This window comes from Caloenas nicobarica, chromosome 11, assembly GCF_036013445.1.
Source record: "Caloenas nicobarica isolate bCalNic1 chromosome 11, bCalNic1.hap1, whole genome shotgun sequence".
Classification (NCBI taxonomy): domain Eukaryota; kingdom Metazoa; phylum Chordata; class Aves; order Columbiformes; family Columbidae; genus Caloenas; species Caloenas nicobarica.
In genome coordinates, this window is record NC_088255.1 from 9,837,047 (window position 1) to 9,857,579 (window position 20,533).

Genomic DNA, 20,533 nt, shown 5'->3' on the forward strand with positions numbered 1-20,533 from the left:
GAAATTGTCTTAACATTAAACAGGCCAGGTGGAGACCTATGTCCCTGGAACAGACGGAAGCCAACCAAAGCACTGCAGTACTTTCAGACACCCCCTGCCCTCTCCCCCTTTCAAAGGCATTACTCGGCTTTACAACCAAGGCATGGATGGAAAGGAATAGAAGATTTCAAACCCACACTGACATTTTGAGATGCACTAGAAACTAGCAAAGAATGATCTGTTCTGCCATTCATTTTTCAGCCTTACCTTTACTTTCCTCGCCTTTTGCCATCTTGGTAATAGGGAAGATGGTAGTGATGTGCACACAGTCTAATATAGCAAGGAGGATTTTGGTTAGTCTGAGGAGGTCACAGAAGTTGTAGAAACCAAAATATATCAGATTTCTGGCTAAGTTTACAACCTACCAAAATAATAATAAAAATCCCAATTAATACTAAATATTTGCTGTCACAATCAAGTTGTCTTAACACGATGAAAATATCAAGAACCTGGTTGTCATATTCTTATCATAATACCTCATAACTCTGCAAGATGGTATTTCTGCATTTTATCAGAAGGTTTTCTACTTGCCTACAAATACTGCAATTCCTGGAGTAAGTCTGTACCTGCAACTGATAATCTATAGCTACAAAACCATACCATATATTTGTCTCATTACAGAAAAGGTAAGATAGATCAAGACTAGAGGGAATGAAAATATGCTTTTTATAGTTTTGTCTTACAAAAAAATAGCCAAACATCTAAGCCTTATTGTCAACAAGTTATAAAGTTTCCCCACAAGCCTTCCACATGCATTGCTTCAAGAGCCACACAATTTCACGTATCGTGCAAATATTTAATGTAGCCCCACTATACAAAGTATATTTTTAAAGAAAGATCACATATTTTCTTAAATTAACAGTTATTTAAGGAACAGTATTGCATGGATTTGCTGAGTTTTATTTGCACAGACTATTTTAATAGGCCAGTAAGTCACAGGACACTGTATTGTTCTCTTCGTGAGTAAAACTGCAAGCTTTAGAGACTATCTGTGCATGCAGACAGTGTTTAGTTTTCAAGAATATTTATTCCAGTAAAGCTTGAGTTTGCAATAACAGTGAGAGCACAAAAAGTAAACAGGACTGCTGCAAATCTAAGACGTAATCTCACATTTGTTACTTGTATTTCAAGAACTAGCATTGCAAACTCACAAACTTCAGTGGGGTTTCTTGCATAAGGAGAAAGGATCGCATTGGAAAATGGGAGCCTGCTGAGGCTCAGCACTCACTGGTTACTTTCCAGTCTACCTGGTGTTGAAACAAAGTACCAGCATTCCACCAAAGAAAAAAAAAAAGGTAAAATCAGAACCGGATAACTACCTCAAAAGTGAGCTTATTTTTCTCTTTATCAGAGAAAGGGAACCTCTGACACACCACATCTCTTAAATATTCCTCTACAAATTCCATTGTTTGTGCAAATCTCTCCTTAATTTCATCTTTGGAAGTTCCACTGCTATCATAGCTGAAGAGGAAAAAAAACAAAACAAAACACAAAACTTAGCAGGCAAATACACAGGGCTCTCTTCCTCCAAAACAATTTCTCATTGTTTTGTCAAAATCTAAGACAAGTTAAAGGCCGCTAAGTAATATATCCAAATGAGGGAGTCAGGAAGCTGACACCATAATTTCCTGGCTTTTGCTGTTTTATCCCGTATGCTCATTTTGTACTGCTTAAAAATGTCTGAGGGAAAAAAAAAATGGTCCCAACAAATATAAAAAGAAACCCTTATTATTTTAGTGGAAACAATGACAAGCTATATACAGCACGAAGGCAAATGGATGTGGCCAAGAGATGCTGACTCTGGATGTTATTTTTCCTCCAAATCAAAACGAAATAGATGCATAGACTGATTTTTCTTAATACAAGTTTTAGGTTTGTTTCTCAGCATGTGCAGAGAGCGTTCAAAAAAAGACAACCCCCATCACCTTCCACTAACTACTTTTCCTGTTTGATCACGTATTATTGTTTGGCCTCTGCCAGAGCTGAAACCATTTGTTTTTCTATTTTGGCATTTGAAGTTGAATATGATCTATGGCATCTCTCAACAAACTAGCCTAGCAAGGAGGGGAGGATGGGAAAAACCAAAAATCACTAAGCACCAGTACTAATACTGACAAGACTCAAATTCCTAACATTTAACACGAATTTTAAATGTTCATTCTGTCCAACTGAAAAAATTGAGTTCTAAACAGTTGAAGTACTATAAATTTTAAGTTATTTGTACTATAAAGAGTAAATACAAGTTTATGGTCAATAAATCATGTCCCCAGTCTGGCTGTGGTTTTCTATAGGTTTTTCACCACCGTATCAGAGTATTTTCTATCGGAGATTAAGGAACATGACTCTGTTTCCAGCATATTGTTTCATCGTCTTCCACCTTGCTTTTGCTCTTGATTGTGTGAGCTACAGTATGGACAATCTGCCCTGAGGAGTCTGTACTCTGATCAGATAAGGCAGGAGGAAAAAATAAATAGTTCTTCCTTGCTTTCCCTCCCCAGGGAAGGGTCACTCGCCACCTCACCCAAATCACAGACAGCCCATCACTGTGATCGCTCCGTGTTTTGGAGACAAACTCCTACTCCAGCTTACACTGTGTGCATACAGGAAGGTTATTTTGCTCCCAGGAAGGTTTTCCCCAGCAAACATCACAGGCAAGCTAAACTACAGGGCCTGAATAATAGAACTAGTGAGAATATGCTACAGATTTTTAAAAATAATTATTTTATAAATAATGCGTGAGTTCAGCACTGATCTGGTTTTGTTTTAAAAACCAAGAGTGCTATAATTTCCTTTCCCACACCATTCCGGGAAGTACTTACTCATCAATAGCAATTTCAGAAGGTATTTCAGACCACAGACGAGCATACTTCACTGGTGTTACTTGTTCTTGGGGGTCACGATCAACATGCATATGAAGCATTAGCCGGCAGAAAGACGCTCTCAGATCATATGGCAAGTTTTCATCAGACATGCAACGGAGAATGAGGTCCACATCCAGCTGGCCAGATATTTCATTTATGGCTAAGTACTGTCGATCAAGGCACATTCTAGCAAAGAGGTTTAGTTGGTATCTTCAGGGGGAAAAAATACACAAATGAAGAGCTTACACATTAATTTCCAGAAATGTCCACTGTGTATAATACTGATATGCTTCTATGTATTATCAGAATGAAAATTATATTTTCCAGTCATATAGCTAAGCTTATTATGGAAAGGATAAAGTACTTATCAACCGCTAGTAACAGGTAACGTATTGGAGAAACAGAACAAAAGCACCATCATATTTTCCTGAGAGTCACACAGAATTACATAATGTTGTTTATGAAAACCACAGAAGCATCCAAAGAACACTTAAGGCAACTCAGCACAAATACTGTAGAAGACCAAACACTTCATACCAGTGCTGAAGCCACGGTTGTTCACTGTGGCGACAATGTAGATGGACTACATAATCATTAAAAATTAGGTACCTGATTAAACAACTGCTCAGCTCTGCTCTCTTCAGTCAGAAAACTGGTAGAGAAAAACTAAACTCAATTCCTAAGCTTTTCAGTCCATCAGCTAAAAGCAAGCAACTGGCATTTAAGTTATGCACATTCAACAGACTGGTAATTAGCCTTTAGTCATAAAGCATACGTCCAACAATCATGAGTATCCATACAGGCCTGTGTTGAGTAGTGTCGACGGTGAGGTTCCCTAAAGAAATGAACATTCAATTGAAAGCAGACCCCTTTTCACTCCCAGCACTCCTCATGGGAATTTAACCAAACCGTACCCTAAACCCTTGTTTTAAGCATGTTAATGAATCTATAATGTAGACTAAAAATAATTAACACTATCAATTCTGTTTAAAAACGAGTGCAGGAAAATCTATTTTGAAAGCAGAAACAACTTTAATATATACAAGAGGTCTCCTTTTGAGCTCAGCCCTTCAATAGGCTCAAATAAACACAGGTATTAGAAAGTCTACTGCAAGACCCATTTCAATGGAAGAGAGAATGAAAAATAAGATAGCTATTAAAAAAAAAAATCTAGTTGTACTTTCTGTATCACCACAATCGAGCCCGTCAAACTACTCTCAGAAGTTTATAACCCAGACACAGGAATTTGGTCTGGGCTGAAACCTGATCCTACACTATGCCAAGAACTTGGTGTCTTGTCAAGTCATCTGGAAACATCACTTGGTGTTAGAAACTGCTAAAAGCACAGCTTAAGCCATACAAAAGAGCACCGCGCATTAATCAAACCAAACTTGTGGCATTTTCATAACTTCGCATATTGTCCTGCTGAGAACTACAGGACCACTAAAGGCTTGGAGCTTCAAGGGAAATTTAGAAGGCAGGGAGAACCGCAGTGACTTCTTTAAAATCGCACACAAAGCCATCTGCACACTGAAATCCTGTTCTTCCCACAAGCAGTTGTTCACTCCGAATACTAGCTGAATACAAGTAACCTAAACAGTTACCCCACAGGCTCTCATAACACCCACTTATCAGGAAACCAAGCACAGACGCAGGCATTAAGTGCTGCACAAATTCAATGCACTCTAAGGCTCAACTAGCTCAACTATTTTTTTTTAATATCAGCTTAAACGTGCTTGTGCTGATAACTGGACTTCTCACCATGAATAACACTGTGCTTTTAGCTCTCACTTCAAGGAGACTTAATTCTCACTAATGGCTACTTTCCCTATGAAACCAGTATCCCTTCTCCCAAGCCACCTACAGCCTATATACCAGAGCCCACCCCACATAGCCTTGAACTTTGCGAGCCAACTACTGCACGTGCTGTTAACCTGTAATAGCTGAGTACATCCCGATCCTCCTTCTGCCCTTCCTTGGCGTCCTGAGCCAACTCTCTGATACTCTTACTGCGAATTTCCTTGTTGCTGTCTCTCCAGAACAACCACACTTCTTCCTCATCTTCTCCAACTTCCAAGGCATTTTCCCCACTTGACACTTCTTCAAACTCAAATCGGGAGAGGACGAGCCTGCCAGAAAGAGGATTGGTTAAACCCATGCAGATCTTTTAGAGCATTTCTTGCTAAAAACAACACTTGCTAAAATGTACTAGTGACATAATAGTAATTAATTTTATGATCTCACCTGCATTCACTAAACATCAATTTTATTCCTGAACTTTATCATAGTAAAAGTAGAGTATCTTACCCTTTCAGCAGTAGTAGTTTCCTACATAAAATCTTTGTGGTTCATTATTAAAAGCATTAGGTTGGAATTAACTTAGATTATAAGCTTTCTATTCAGCCTTAAAGACCAACGTTTCAGCTCCATTCAACTGATTAAGATAAAGAAACAAGGAAACTGAAGATGTGTCTGACTTTCAGAAACATCTTCACCAGACAACACGTTCAAAGACCTTTCCACACACTAGGAAAGTATTTTATAAACAAAAATATCTAAAAATAGAATAGTTCTATATCCCATAGATGCCAAGAATCACAACTTCTTTCTTCTTACATGGTGAACTAACTAGAAACAAATCAGCTACTGAAACTAAAAAGGCTTTGGGGGGCTTTTAGCTCTTCAGCAAGAAAAAGATCATACGTCTGAAAAAAACATAAATTAAATAGGCAAGGATAAGAACAAATAAGTGCTATAGCAACTTTAAGTATTGGAAATAAATACAATCTTTATGATTTCATGACGAGAATTAAGTGTGCAAGAATACTCTCGTCCATTTGTGTTTTAACTACTACCTGACAAAGACCTGCTTCCCTTTTACAGCATTTTGATAATGATTATCCATGCCCTATTCCACACACCAAAAAACCCCATCTTTATGAAAGACAACGGGGATTTGATGCCTGATGTGATGCTTCGGCAATGGCAGGGCAATGCCAAGAGCTGGAGACCAAAATCCTAATGTAAAGGGAGAAAAGGATGAGCAGAGACGCACCAGTTCCTGCTCTGCTGCCAGCTGAACGTGGTGGGCACGCAGCACTCGCTCACTTCAGACAGCTGAGGGAGGAAAGCCTGAGACCCAGAGGAGGATCAGACCCACAGACCCCGCACACCTTCCCGCAAAGTCTGCCTACTTCCATCAAATGTGAGATTTCCCAAAGAATTCTCCAACTGCAGGACTGAGAATGCATACGGCAGACGTCTGCTGTCACCAAAACCCATGTGCTGTGTGTTTGAAGAGGACCCCACACATACTGAACTGCTTTCTCTAGATGTGCCAGCAGTGCTCTCAGCTTTGAATCACCTTCCTTCTGTTTCACACTAGGAAAACCATCTATAAAGGCATTAACTTACTTGGTTTCAATCAGAATGTCTGCATTTGCTGGATTCAGCACAGCTTTACAAATCAACTCCTGCGTCACTGGAATAGACTTGTTCATGGAAACGCACAGATCTGAGAGGTAATCCAAAAACCTGTTGGAAAACGTGAGCCAAAATGGTATCAATCCTTGTTGAGATCTAGACTGAAGCAATCTACATTACAGAAAGAAAATGTTCAGAATTCCAGTTTAACATTGCAGAGTGAGACTGTTGCCCGAGGGAGAAGTTACAGACTGCCAAAAAAGAAGTGAACTAGCTGTGCTTCCTCACTAGCAAAAGTTGGCAGGTACAGATTTTTCTCAGAAGGCTAAGAGGAAAAGGGTAATCACCTACTCAAAAATATACATCTCACCTGGGCTCCCTATTTTTCCTCACAAGACTAACAAAAGTGTCGATCTCAGCAGCTGTGATGTGCTTCTCCAAGAGCTTGCGATTGTTATGAAGCAGTGCTGTAATAGTGTCCTCCGCCAAGACATCGTAGCCAATTTGCTTCTGCATAAAGCCAAACTGCTTTGCAATGTATTCCTTCAAAACAGAGGGAAGAGGGAAGGTGTTATAATTAATTCTCAGAATTTAAGAAAATACTCAATAACAGAAAACAGCAAGATGTTTGTCAATATCAACATCCAAAGCGGCGAACTGGATTAGATTGAAATAGTTTTCCTTTGAGAGAAAGCAAGTGATCACATCTCCCTCCCGGGCTAGGTACAACCAAGGCATTTATCCTTACCTGATATGAGTTTGTTTTCACTAAGTGGCAACAAAAACGAACAGCCTTAATGGAGCTTGCAGTACACAAAAGTGAAGAAAGTCTTATAATTCACCTGGATTTGACAGTTAGCAATTCTGTTGTTTTAAATTCCCCTTAGACCTGGTACTAATTACACCGCATAGACAGATAGGAAAAATGCCAGGTAGAGCAAAACTGAGCAATCCAAAAATCTCTTGCTGACGGTACAATCACAGCACAGAACAGTAGAGTTCAATTAATGGCATGCAGCTTTAATATTTTTGGAGCACAAGAACAATGTTAGTGCCATTGAAAACTACAGACATATTTCAAACCTGATTCTTTCTGTAATCCTGCTGAGAGTGTCTCAGCACTCTGTAGCAAAGCCGGCAGATGTGTCTGAAAGGAGCGTGACGCTGGTCTCCAAGCTCCTCCAACCGCAGCATCGGGCCATCACCGCTGTCTGTAAACGGTGCTTGCAACAACTTGAAAATCTATAGATTTAGGAGAAAAAGAAGATAAAATCCCACGAGACACTGTCTTCATCTGCGTGTAAAAGCATTGTCTCGGTGTCTTAAAAATTCTAAAAGGTACATCAGAAATACACTACGGTTGCCAAGTCTGTTTCTTTATAATAGAGTAGCCTGGACAAAAGACATTGTTGGTCACCTTTATTCAACACCATATTCCATAGTTCCTTCTTCCAGCAATAGTATGTATGTCTACAGTCCCCGACAAGTACCTGTTCAGAGCTAGAAACTCAAAGGATCTTTTGGTCCCAATCATTTGGCCAGGTTCTCTATTATTAGTTTCTCTTTTCTGACAACTCTTCTCGTAGGCAAAGTTTAGAAAAAAATGCAGCCTACCTGCTTTAGAATATTCTGTTCTCTCATCAGTTTTTGCCGTTCTCTATTAGGTTTAGAAAATACCACTTCAAGGACGTCTTGTCCAGAATTAGTTCCACCAGTAACAAAGTAGACCAAATCCTCCAACAATTTGGTAACAGATCTATGGAGAAGCCAGAAGTTGTTAATACAAGACAACAAGTTTTATCTGTCAAAAAGAACAGCGTCAGTTTAAGTTTACCTAGATTTCAAAATGCTGAGTGAAAAAAGAACATCAACTAGAGACTGACTCAGATGCTGGATAAAGCACATAGGTTTGTACAGAACTTAAAATTAGGAACTAATACTCCCTATTGCTATAGCCATGTTGCTTAAATAGCTAAACCATAGCAGCAGTATAAGACAACGATATCACTTTAGGACAACTACATGTTCGTCAAGTTCTATTTGGCAGTTCTTCAAATTGTTGGGGGAATTTGGGCAGGAATTTAAAAAAAAAAAAAAAAAAAATCAGGTGATAACCTCTCCCAAAGCCACATAAAAGACACTGACTATAGAAGCACACGGGCCCTGGTTTCACACAACCAACTCTGTGCTCTTTTTGTGTGGCCACATACTTTTCATGGACATTGGGAGAGGATTTGCAAGAAGTCATATGTTCGGTCTTCACAAGATGGATTATAAATTCCCACACTCAATTTGCAAAGCCCATCAGGAAAGGTATGCTGTGGATTATTCCTCTGAGTTCACAACAACAGTTCTCATGCTCTCCTTTCACAGAGCAACAGGGAGGGCTTGACAGAATAGGCTTGAGAACCTCCACTATGGACACGTCAACAATAAAAGCATCAACTTTTTTTTTTCTTAATCTAATAAGGAAGGAAATAAAACCTCTCTTCTGAAAATACTGTATGTAGATAAACTTTTCAAAGACTTACTGATTAAAGGAAACAACATTATCTGAACCAAATTCTTGCTTCCTTACCTTCTTTCGTTCTGGGTTATTGTTCCCTTTTCCAACTTGCCAGCAATGGAACCCAAAACCTTACTCGCATCATTTGCAAAATCCAAGTCCCGAACCTCTGCAGGGGAAACTGGTACTATAGCAAAAGCTTCTTTATCCTCTTTCACTGGAGAAGTACCAATCTGAAACCCACAGAAGTTTTATCATCAGACCAAAAGGCAGAAAACAAAGTACTCGATTCACCTACTCAGTGATAATGAAACAGAAGAAAAGCCATGATCCACGTGGACAGGATGAGGCTACTGATGAAGTCAAACTACAAGAACAGTACCACTCTGTGCAAGCTCAAAGGTGTTCCTAAATCCAGAAGAGTATCAGGAGAGATTGCAAAATGTTGCTGTGAACACTGGAAAAAATTCTCCTTGTGATGACTGTTGTACAACAAGAAACTTTAACAGCGTAACTAGTAAACTACTATGAAAACCTAATCTTTTAGATAAAACATTTTGCGTAGGCACTATTCATTGCTGTTAAGCTGCTGCTGTTTGACAAACCCAGTGGTCTCAAGGGACTGGAACTTCTCCTGCCAACTAGAGACTTCTGTGAAAGCATGGGAATCAAAGGATGTGCTTATGTGAAGTAATAAGACTTACTTTAAGCATCACAGGTTTCTCCTCTTCTTTATCAATAGGGATATTGGTACTATGAACCCACGTGTTAGTGCAAAGGTGTCTAAGTCTGACATAAGAGTTCCTGAAAGAAAGTCAGAAGTTTCAAAGCATGAGTCAGCTTCCCAGACGGGAAATCTTGGCGTTGCTCAAATTGCAAGATGTTGGCAGGAACAAGTGGAAAAAAAAGTGTCGTCTTTATCCATGCTGCGTACCATAACGGGAATAAGACTCCTCTTTCCTTATTTCATTCTATAAATTAACCTTAAGAAGTCTTATATAATGAAAGAGATTCTGCTGTAAACCAGAACATCTCTATTTTGTTGCTGTAACTCAGCTGCTGCACGGTAACAAATTAAACATCTTAAGTCCTCACATTTCCACATGCTATATACAGTGTGTCTGAGTTGTCACCTTCCTCCTTTACCTCTGTATTTTTCAGCCCATAACTGATATCTGTTTTGTATTTTCTAAACTGAGAATTTTTTGACTCTGTGTAGGTAGTCCATGTTGTACAAGCAAAGTTCCATTAAGATAACAAAACGGGAGACGAGCGTACAACAATTTTCTCTAGCAGAAGCCCTATGGGGACAGCAGTTCCCAGACTTAGTTTTCTCAGGCATTTCTGGTGAGGACACTTATTTTGCATGGACCAGCTCCTTGATAAAAGCTGTCAAGCCACAGTCAGACAAGCATCTTAGGCCAGGATAACAAAGTGTCTCTCAGCTGCAATACAACCTCCTCTCCCCACAACCGTGGCAACACGAGGACAGCAGAGGCAGCCAGGATGCTGCTTTTGGTGGCCATGTGAACTTCCACTAACTCAGAGTGTCTGACCATTTAGAGAGTTAAATCAAGTAGATGGAAAAATACGCTGTGCTTTCTCAGTGGGAACAGACAGCAAAAAGCCAGCACATGGACTGCGTATCTTCGAAGGGTACAAATCTTTTAAGTAGCAAGAGGTACCACACGAACAGTAAAGGGCACGGAAAAAATAGAAAATGAAGTGCTAAATGTTTGATGTTACATCCCAGCTAATATCAGACAGACACATCATGGGAGTGGCTTGATGGGACACCCCAGGCTTTTAGTCCCATGTTGTTCACTGGCAAGGAAGTCACTTAATCTCAATTTTCCCATCTGTAAAACGGGGTTCTGCTGCTTATAACTCAATTGTAAAGTACTGAAGGGAAGCTTCAGGCACTTGTTAAATATTTCCACATGATTTTGAATAAGATTCTTAATCCCAAAGGATTAAAAAAAAAAGTGAGAGACAGCTTTACTTTAATTAAAAAAAAAAAAAATCAAAAAAAAATCAAAAAAAATCAAACTCCTAAGCAGATAGTTCTAACACTATGCTTAGCTGTACCTGGGGACAAGGCTGTCTCCTCCTCGCAAGGTGGTAGGGTCCAGCTCAAATATGGAGGAGATATCGTTCCCTTCAGGCACAGACACCAGAGAGTAGGCCATCTTCTCCTGAGCACTGCGCAAGCCTCTTCTGGAGGCATCCTGCTCAGGGTCCAGCTGTGGAAGAAGTCCCATCACACACAGTCAGACCAAGCCCTCCAAACCCACCTACCCAGCATTAAATAGATGTGTCCTGTAGTTTCAAACACAACTCTGAACCACTCCAAGTACCGGTTAAGACAGCTGGGCTTTAGGACACCAGTAAAGCTGACAAACAGCTGCTCTTGCCAACCATTCCTTCACGTTCCCTGCTATTAACAACTTCTGAGTATATCTGGACCACAAACACTATAAATCCTAAACCACAGAAGTTATGTCTTGCAGACAGCGCCAGAAGAGACTCCAAATCCCCTGGCCATTCACCCCACAGCAGACTGGGAACTCTGACTGGTTTCAGATGACCCACAGCTGCTAAGATCCCACTCCTGACCCTACTGCCTTTTGAAATGTGTTGATGTACTGCAATTATCATTCTAACAAAGTCATTATGTGAGCTGCAAACAAAAATCAGCAACCCTATGTACCAACAATCTTGCTGGGAAATAAACAACTTCAGCAGCAAAACCAGGATTCACATCTATTAATCAGACAAACTAAACAAAAGCAAATCAAGAATTAGCTGTCTTGCTGTTCACACTTCAGCTTATGATGCACTCAAACACAATGATACTCTACAAAGGACGTGGCATCAGAAGTATCTTTATTTCCAAGCTGCTAGCAAATTACCAGCTTCCTTTAACAAAGCAGTGATACTAACATCAACTGAGTAAACCCCTGGTTTCACAGATGATAGGACAAAAGGGTAGGAAAAAATGAAGATAAACTAGGAAAAAGGAAGGACGACTTTCTCTAAAACCTTTCCTAGGGAACTATCCATTTTCACTAGTCAATAAAGAAGTTGCTAACTGACACAACACATGAGCCAGCTGTCCATGTATAAACATCTAAATCCTATGTGTAATTTTCAAAGTGATCAAGCAACCAATTTATCAGGTTCTCTGTGACCTTGGCACCAGTGGAAGATAAGCACCAAAAGCAGCCAGCACTCGAGTGCCTGTCTTTCAAATTCCTGGTGTAAGGGATTGCAATCCTTAAACACAGAGAAAAGGTGTCTAACATAGCTTGTGCCACAGGATACTCTGCAGTTAGCACATTGGTAGTCAATGAACTTGGCTGCAAAGTAGTGACATTTAAAGTCTGATTTTGCACACGGGAACAGACAGTTAGCTGTATGGAACAGAAATACACATTGGGAGTGTGCCTTCAAGAGAAGAAGCAACCATACACTGAATAGAGTCCATCTGGAGGCTTTATACTGGGAGAAATTCGCTCACTTGGAATGAATTCTCTGAGTTTCAGCTGTCTCCTTCATCCCCACAGTAGGGCAGCTGCTCTGTATTCACAACTTGTACTTCAAGAGACAACCGGTCAGTTACTGACACTGTGGCAAAGCTGAAAATGAGTAGTAAATTACAAAGTAGGAAACGGGGCAATTTAAGGAGAACTAAAACTTCAGGCCCCAAGTTGACAAAATCAGTCCTCTTTAATGTTGCATGGGTACTAGGTGGCATCTCACCCATGCCCAGGTAAACCTCACTCTTGAGCAGGTCATTGAGGTAGGAGGAAAAAACAAAACACAGACCTGTGCTACGAAACCTGCCATCTTGCAGACAGCTCACATTTGGATAAAGCTGGAGTTTGGATAAAGTTGGATAAAGCAGCCTACACCATCCTGTCACTAGTAAATGTTAAACGATGCAGTAATTTTGTGTCAGAAATGAATTATGTGCTCCTGATCCTATTCTTTATGGTCTATTTTTGCCACCTAGTGGTAAAGAGACAGAGCAGGGAAAAATCAGCACAACTCTGAATCCAGTGCGTTATTGTTACTACTGCAGTTATCAGATGGAGACATTAGCGTAACACCAGTAGGATGAATGCCTAAATAAAGGACCTCGACAACGATTAACTTCCAAAAAGCTAAGCCAACAAAATAGATCAGTGTTGGATTCCCCATCCCCCAACAATAGCTTAGTTTTGTTTGTTTTCTCATTTTTCCAGTCTGTTTAATGAAGTCAAGCTGTCAGAAGATCAGTGTTTGCTGCCAAATACCACCAAGAACTAATCAGGATAAGATCTCAGTATCTGGGGCAAGGGTAAGCATTTTAATGACTAGAGTATAATGACAAATGCTTTTAGGAGGAAAACTCCACCTTATAGATCTTCAAAGCATCACGGTGCGTTTTTAAAAATAGAAGTAGTTCTTTTTCATATTGAAATGGAGCAAATCTTCCATAATAAAGAATAAATGACCAAGAAAGCTGTGTAAGCCTACAATCAAATCCAGCTAAAAACATGTACTTCACCACGGAAAGTGCTGTTCCAGTTTTATCTGTTTTCAACTACTGCAGCAATGCTGTTTCCCTTTGACACCAAAGAGAAGCTTCTGTCAGTACAAAGCATCAGCACACTCAGTCTTCAATACAACATTTACTGAAAACAACACAGACTTGCATTCACAGGAAAATCAGAAGAATGGCACTGAAGTCACTCTCACCCTGCCATTCTTCCTCTCTAGACCCTTTACCTAAAAAGAGAGAGGGAATTAATTTCTTAAACAGGGACGTCAGACAACTGACTGGCACAGCACCATGTGAGCATCCCGGTAGGGACACTTGCCATCTGCTGTCCCCTTGAGCAACTTGCTTTCCAGACCTATTCAAGAGAGTGCTTCAAGGAGGCAAAGGTTTAAGAAATAGGAAGACAGAAAAAGAGATGCTACAAAGGGGGGAGGTGGGGGATCCAGGTAACATATAAATTAGATTCCAAGTGCATTGCTCTCCACTAAAGCCAAATCCAGTTTCAATACCCACTCCTCTGGAGAGGCCTTGAAAGCCTTTAGATCATTCTCAGTTCTTTAGCTTCTTCACTAGCAACAAAGCCTGGACCATCTATGTGCTGGCCAGGTAATACCTGGGCCTGTGTCAAGCCCTCCTCAATCAGGGGCAAGATCGTACTCTTGCCTATACTTACTGAGGATTGACACTCCAGGTCATCTTCCTCATAGTCAGGGTTTACCTGATGGAACAGAATCACAGGCATGTCAAAACTCTAACAGAGCTGGAAGTGGGAAGCAACCTCAGTGTGGTCTAAACTAATTTTGTAAAAAAATGCACTCTACTGCTACAGGACTACCAGGCATGCAGAACAAATATACTGTGCAAAAACCGATCCATTCCTCATTGGGCATCTGTCCATGAATTAAGCAGCTAAGTAAACTGCAAACATGCAGAGATTTAACATGCTCATGATAATTTACCAAGTTTCAGATTTGTGTGGTCGGGGTTTTTTTGGGTGTGGTTTTTTTTTTTTTTTTTTAAATACCAAGTGGAATTTCCAACTATAAATTACTGACTTGGCAGAAATCTTTTAGAACAAACGCTATTCTAACCATGGATCAGGTGAGCAATCTCCTCTGGTATATTTCTGCATGATGTAAGACTACTGTTTTGTTTTGGCTGATTAGCAAACCCAAGATTTACTGGAAAAGCTCTATACTAGATCACTACTGAAAAGAATTTGAGTGTGCATGCGACAAAACGCTGCTGTTTTTCCAATCTGCTTATTAGAAGAATATGAAATGGGATATGTAATCTGGACTTTTCCCACTGATGCTCTTGTGTCAGTAGCACAGGCTGAGGCAGCCCTTCTGCTACACACTTACATCCAGGACAGCTTTTATTACAGAGGTTTCTGTATTGGCATGTGATATATCTATGCTCTCAAGTAAAAACCCCTAGTTTTAATAAACATTTACAAGTGTTAAGCAGCAAAACTCACGAAATTATAACCTTGGATTTTATTTTTTTAATAAAATGTCTCAAAATGTTATTTCAATGGAGAGAGAAGGATTTTACTACAGAAAGAGAAAGATTTATTTTGTGCTTGGACAACTAAGCATTATCTGCAGCTCTTACAAGACTGGTCTGAAGTCTAACTGCATTTCCATTTTACAGTCAGTTCTACAATTCTGCTTGGAAATCAGTGATTCAAGAGAAACTAACAGTAGTTGAATTCATTTTCCCCCAAAGGCTCTCAGCCATTTACCATTTATTCATCTATTAATAAATTCATCTAGATTCTACTGCCCACATGACAGGATAATATTTAGTATCTATTCTTTGCAGAAGAGTTATTGCCTCTAGAATTCATAAAAAAGTGAAATAAGCTCAAGACTACCCCAGTACTGTGGTATTCTTTCAAGCCTCTTTCATCGGGTTTTCTATGTTTAGCCATTTATTTTGTATTAATACTAAGGACCCAAAGAGCACTCTCCTCCCCTCCCCCGTGTCTATTTTCGGGGTAGGAAATTAAAGATTTTCAGAAGGTATAAAAGGAAGAAATACCGTGGAAGGAAAGGCAGAGTTCCCAAGCAAGCCCCGACACCTACCTCTGCTGCTAGGTAGTGTCCAGTAGCAAGGTGTTTGAACCTGAAAAGGCTGTTCCAGTACCCCGCACCGCCACGACAAGGATCGTGCTGCACCACCTAAAGGGAGAGGGAAACCACATTTACCAGTGACCTTGCTTTTCAAACACATCACTCACTGTATTTCATGTACAGGTAAGAGGAAACAGAACGAGGAGCTCCAGAAAAGATGAGACAATCTTTTGTATGTGAACAACACACAGCAGACTACAATTGTTCTCCTCAACAATTTACAAAAATTGATTTTCTGCTCATTGTCAAGTGACTATATGTGTTGGCAGAGTCACTGACCATGGCTGGTGCTCCACTGGAGTCTGGTGAGTGATGGAAGAAAGATTATGGTGCAAGTTGGCAGAGAAGTAAGTAAAAAGGTGCTTTAGGTGTACATGTGTTGCTAGGTCTTGAAATAAAGCTCCTAAAGAGATGCAATAGATACTTTAACTTCCTGGTACAACTAATTTTTGACCTTCTGAAGACAGGTGAAAGACGACACCTGGAAATGTTTCAAATGCAAGGGTGTCGTACAAAAGAATACGAAGACTGTCAATATGTACTTTCAGACTTCTCCCCTGTCAAGTAGAGCCTCCAACATCAGATGTTATTCTATATCAGCTACTCTGTGGAGCTACCTGTTTCCCTAAGAGAAAAAAAAAAGCCAACCTCTGCCTTTTGGGGAAGGACTAGTTTACCTCTGCCTCACATTTACCACCAGGTACCTGCATACAAATGGACAGTTACCACAGAAGCTACTGATGTGTTTTAACATGTCAAAGTAATGTTAATACTAGGTAGGCTATGTCTATCAAAGAAGATACTTCTGGTAAGAGAATAAGAAAAAACACCTACCCACCATCACAATTAATTTTATGATTCTCAGATGACAAACACATAAAATCATAAACCAACTCTAACCACATCAACAGATGAGGATATTTTAAGAAGACAGTGATGGCCAGGATGTTAGTCATGCTATTTAAAAGAGGAAAAAGAAAAAAAAAAAAAGGTCCAGACAAGCAAGGCACAGAGACTAGCAAAGGGTTGTGATCTCCTATCAAATGAGGATATGCATAATCACATTATTCCATACCAAAAATAGAGTGTTCGGTACACTCAGCAGGACAGCTGAAATCATTAGCTGGTGTTAAACTTTAGTGACTGGTAAGAAAATGACTTAATAGATGCTTCTTTGTCCCCTTTTTCTGAATTTTCAAGAACAGGTATTTGAGAAATACCTGCTGCAGCATTATAAATCAGAACTCATTGATACTGCACTGAAAGCACAGTAAGAAAAGGAATTTTAAGATTAAACTTCAAACACCAGGAAGGCTTTTACCTAGAAAAAAGAAAACCAGATACACATTTTTTTAAACAGTAATTGTTTCTACAAAGCCACCCCCAGCCTAGGTTACAGTTCTTACCTCTACTTCCCACAGGGCTTTCGAACTGGTTGCGGACGTGGCCGACTGCCTCCCCGTCGTTCTCAGGAAGACGTGCTGCTTCTTCCTGTGCTCATCGCAAGTCAGAAACTTCTCCTGTTCTGCATGAAACAGTCTCACCACATCCCCCTGTCAAAGCCCAGACGTGGTCAATACAGGCATTACCCATCAGTGAACAAGTTACGGGCAAGCAGAGCTTTGAGTCTTACCCCTTTGAGAATATCATCTTTGTTATCACTCCATTTCATGAAGAGGACTATTTTCCAGCTTGTATTGCAATTCACAGAGTTGACCTACAAAGAGAACTAAAACCATTAGTCCTATTGTCTTGTGCCTGCACAAGATACTGCCATGAAGTACTGCCTTACTTTTTAGACAATTTTCAACAGAATACTGCAGTCCCTGCCACATTACTCTAGAGAAGGAAAGCCCTTTTCTGCATTTACTCCAGAACAAGTAACTACAGAGCTGATTTGCTAGGGAGCCTCTTGCTACAAATCACTGTGCTGCGACCTTCCGTTTTGGAAGGGAAAAAAAAAAAATTAAAAAAACCTCTTATTTTTAGGCAGTCAAGCAAAAGATATCGAACCCAAACCTCTGTCTAGTACCCGAAAGATATGAGAAAAGTCTGCCAGCTCTATTAAGTTGCTGATCAACAAGATAACCATTCTTAAACAATGCCAAAGGTACCAACCACCTTACTGATTTTCATAACAAGTCCTAGCAGCTTAGCTGGACCATACAGAGGTTCGTACAGCTGTTCCAGCTGTGTCAGTCTGCCCTTACCTCATTGCAGCCTGGATTATCGACAAGCTGATGACTGCTGGCGTGGAGAGGCTGCCCAGCATTGACAGGATTCAGGACCACTTTGTCTCCAATGACAACCTGTAGATAAGCGCAGCATCAAGATAGAAACTTGCAACCCGAGAAATCTTTTTCTTTCTTTTTTTAATATGAGAGCGATGAGAGGAAATCACCTTCTCACAGTTGGGAGAGATGCCAGTCTGAGTATGAAAATCAGAATTCTGTTTGCTTCAGAATTTAGCTCATCGTACTCAGTCATTCAAGGGAGAAAAAAAAGCCTATACTATTTGACTCAGACGCTCACAGAAGAAACACAGACTGTGATTCTGGTAACTAACCTATCTGCTGCTTTTCATGAAGTTGTTTCATTGGCTAACATTTAACAAATCATTCCTATAGCAAAAGGTCAGCCAAAAATCCTCCTCCAAGACACACTTCCAGTTGCAAAATCAGATTCTTGACTGGGTGGCATGATTCCAGACAAATGCATTTTATTATGGACAGTAAAGGTTTTGTTCTTCCCTTCTCCTGGGGCAAAGTCTTTCTTAAACGAAAAAGCAAAAAGCCTTTTCTGCAGTCAAAGGAACTGCTCTTAGTGATAAAATGTCTGAGAACTGATGCAATTTAAAAAGAGCTTAATGACCACTAAGACTACACTACCCTGTGCTTTGGCTTTACCGTGTGTGTGTCTGTAGAAAACAAACAGTCACATCAAAATGTATGGGTTAGTCTACAGGGCAAATTATTCCTATTTGATAGAGACAACTGTGTTTAGGTGCCAAATATATACCTGGACTAAACCATACAGCACACTAAAGCTTAATTCCTTCTGGTTTTAGGCAGTCACCCAGGTGACTCAGATTTGTAAAAGAAGAGATTAAAGGATTAAAATGGTAAAGCATTAATTCTGAACCAATTATTTTCTAGATTTCCCATGAACAGGACCATTTAACCTCACTATGACCTCATTCCTCATATACAAAATGATGACGAATTTTGATTCCGAAGTGACAACACTAAAAACCAATGCTCTATTTTTTCTAGATCTACTGAAGGAACTCAGCATTTCCTACCATTTTGAATTGGGCAGGAATTGTGAAAGGCTCACGTCATTAGGTCGCTTACTCCTTCCAACATTAAATCATTCCCTGTTTCCAAAATACAAGTTACCATAGCAATCTTCCTCCCCCTCATGACAGCATAGGAAAAAGGTTGTTCCTGCAACATCATGCACTCGAAGATCTGTGCATTTCATAAATCACAAGATAAGCCTCCTGCAACAAGCTTCGCCCAGCTGTGCACAAAGCAACACGTGCAGATATTCCTCTTAATACTTACACTGTCTCCGATGGAACGCAGTTTATAGAAGGGCTGTATGTAGAACCAGGAACCTTCATTTCCAGCTTCATCCAAGGTCACCCTCATAGCATTCTTCTCTAGTAGAGCTGGAAGCCTCTTATTTACTGTTAAGTATTTGTTACTTTTTAAGTGAAGCAGCTAGAATAAGAATTAGAGTTCAGTTCTAAGAATGCTCATTTTTCCTCCCCTCAATAAATAGGGAGTGTGCATATGATAACCACAGTTATTATACAGGAATTAAAATAACAATTAAATTACATAAAATGATTGATGACTTCAGGCACAATTTCACTTAGACTTCTTTCAGTCTATATGCAGTGCTATGGCACAAAACATCTTAAATTAATCCAGCGGTCCCTTCTTCAAACAATAAGCACTTAGAAATGCTCTTGTCACTTGACAGTCACAGCCTGTTCAAAAACCCAGGATCAAAGGTTGAGAAATGCTGGGGACCAAGTGGTTTTTCCATGCTAAGAAGGGGGTGGTGAGAAGTAAATCTGCTGTTATTTTGCTTTGTTCCAATTTAACAGAGAACGTGACTGTTTCTTTGAAGACTCTCTTGAAAAAACCCCGGTTGTTCCACCCTTTGCTGTGTCCCCCTCACAGACCGCACACCAGCAGCATGAACACGAAACCTGCAACAGGTCACGTTCCAGCTTCAACCAGCTGTTGTCGAATTTCCAGTAAATTTAGCAGACAAATACTTGTGTATAGAAAGTATTTTTTCATGCCTTTTCACTACCATAAATAGTGGTTACTCACAGAGCATTTCAGAGTTATGGGAAAATAAGGGCAAAAACTTCTCACTGCTCTTAAGAGTGTTTACGCTTGTAGTCCAATCAAAAATGGATATGATTATTTTTCTTTCACCATTAAAAGCAGATTTTTTTTTTAACCTCAAACACATAGGCCAATAGTGCACTTAACCAAGGCAGGGACTTCCCTGTCCTTCCTCCACCAGGTTGCTCCAAATCCTTCACTTGCTTTAAAGGGCAGGCCAACCAATTTCTCCTTGCAGCAAGAAAGCCCAGTCCGTCCGCGTTTTGAGCCATCCTCTCTGATGGCTGGTATTATCTCAGCGGAATAAAAACCATTGGTAGAGGAATTTCTTAATCTAAGGCTCAAAACACTCAGCTAACTATCCCTGCTTCTGAAGCACTGAGACTTTCTACCTCATGGTAGTGGGTCTGAACCCCACCTGCCACATAGTATGTTCCCTGTTTATTAAAGACTTGTCTTTTTAAATTATGCAATTATTATACTTTTCATTTTTGGGTTTTTTTCCCCCTTTTTTTTTTAATTCCCCAAGACCTAGCATATCCTTTGCTGCAATGGACTGCAATTACTTGTATGGCTTGATTTCCCTCCTCTGTAATCAGTTTACGATTTGATGCGTCAACATTTGATTGCAAGAGGCTATACTGGGCATTGTA

General features: G+C 40.0%; 1 protein-coding gene across 4 annotated transcripts in view; it reads right to left on the reverse strand.

Moving 5' to 3' along the window:
- The window catches only part of ITPR1 (inositol 1,4,5-trisphosphate receptor type 1), a 176,960-nt gene that overhangs the window by 102,425 nt on the left and 54,002 nt on the right, over positions 1 to 20,533 (reverse strand). For 2 of the 4 annotated variants that reach the window (XM_065642839.1, XM_065642838.1), the window contains exons 6-22: positions 19,080 to 19,238; positions 17,724 to 17,822; positions 17,147 to 17,230; positions 16,920 to 17,066; positions 15,466 to 15,561; positions 14,049 to 14,093; positions 10,918 to 11,072; positions 9,534 to 9,633; positions 8,902 to 9,062; positions 7,938 to 8,079; positions 7,407 to 7,565; positions 6,694 to 6,866; positions 6,315 to 6,434; positions 4,835 to 5,029; positions 2,859 to 3,110; positions 1,359 to 1,500; positions 247 to 400 (exon numbers count right to left, since the gene is read on the reverse strand). In XM_065642839.1, coding sequence (XP_065498911.1) covers positions 247 to 400; positions 1,359 to 1,500; positions 2,859 to 3,110; positions 4,835 to 5,029; positions 6,315 to 6,434; positions 6,694 to 6,866; positions 7,407 to 7,565; positions 7,938 to 8,079; positions 8,902 to 9,062; positions 9,534 to 9,633; positions 10,918 to 11,072; positions 14,049 to 14,093; positions 15,466 to 15,561; positions 16,920 to 17,066; positions 17,147 to 17,230; positions 17,724 to 17,822; positions 19,080 to 19,238 — 2,383 coding nt within the window. The remainder of the gene's footprint in view (positions 1 to 246; positions 401 to 1,358; positions 1,501 to 2,858; positions 3,111 to 4,834; positions 5,030 to 6,314; positions 6,435 to 6,693; positions 6,867 to 7,406; positions 7,566 to 7,937; positions 8,080 to 8,901; positions 9,063 to 9,533; positions 9,634 to 10,917; positions 11,073 to 14,048; positions 14,094 to 15,465; positions 15,562 to 16,919; positions 17,067 to 17,146; positions 17,231 to 17,723; positions 17,823 to 19,079; positions 19,239 to 20,533) is intronic. The other 2 variants (XM_065642840.1, XM_065642841.1) reach the window with 2 other exon arrangements.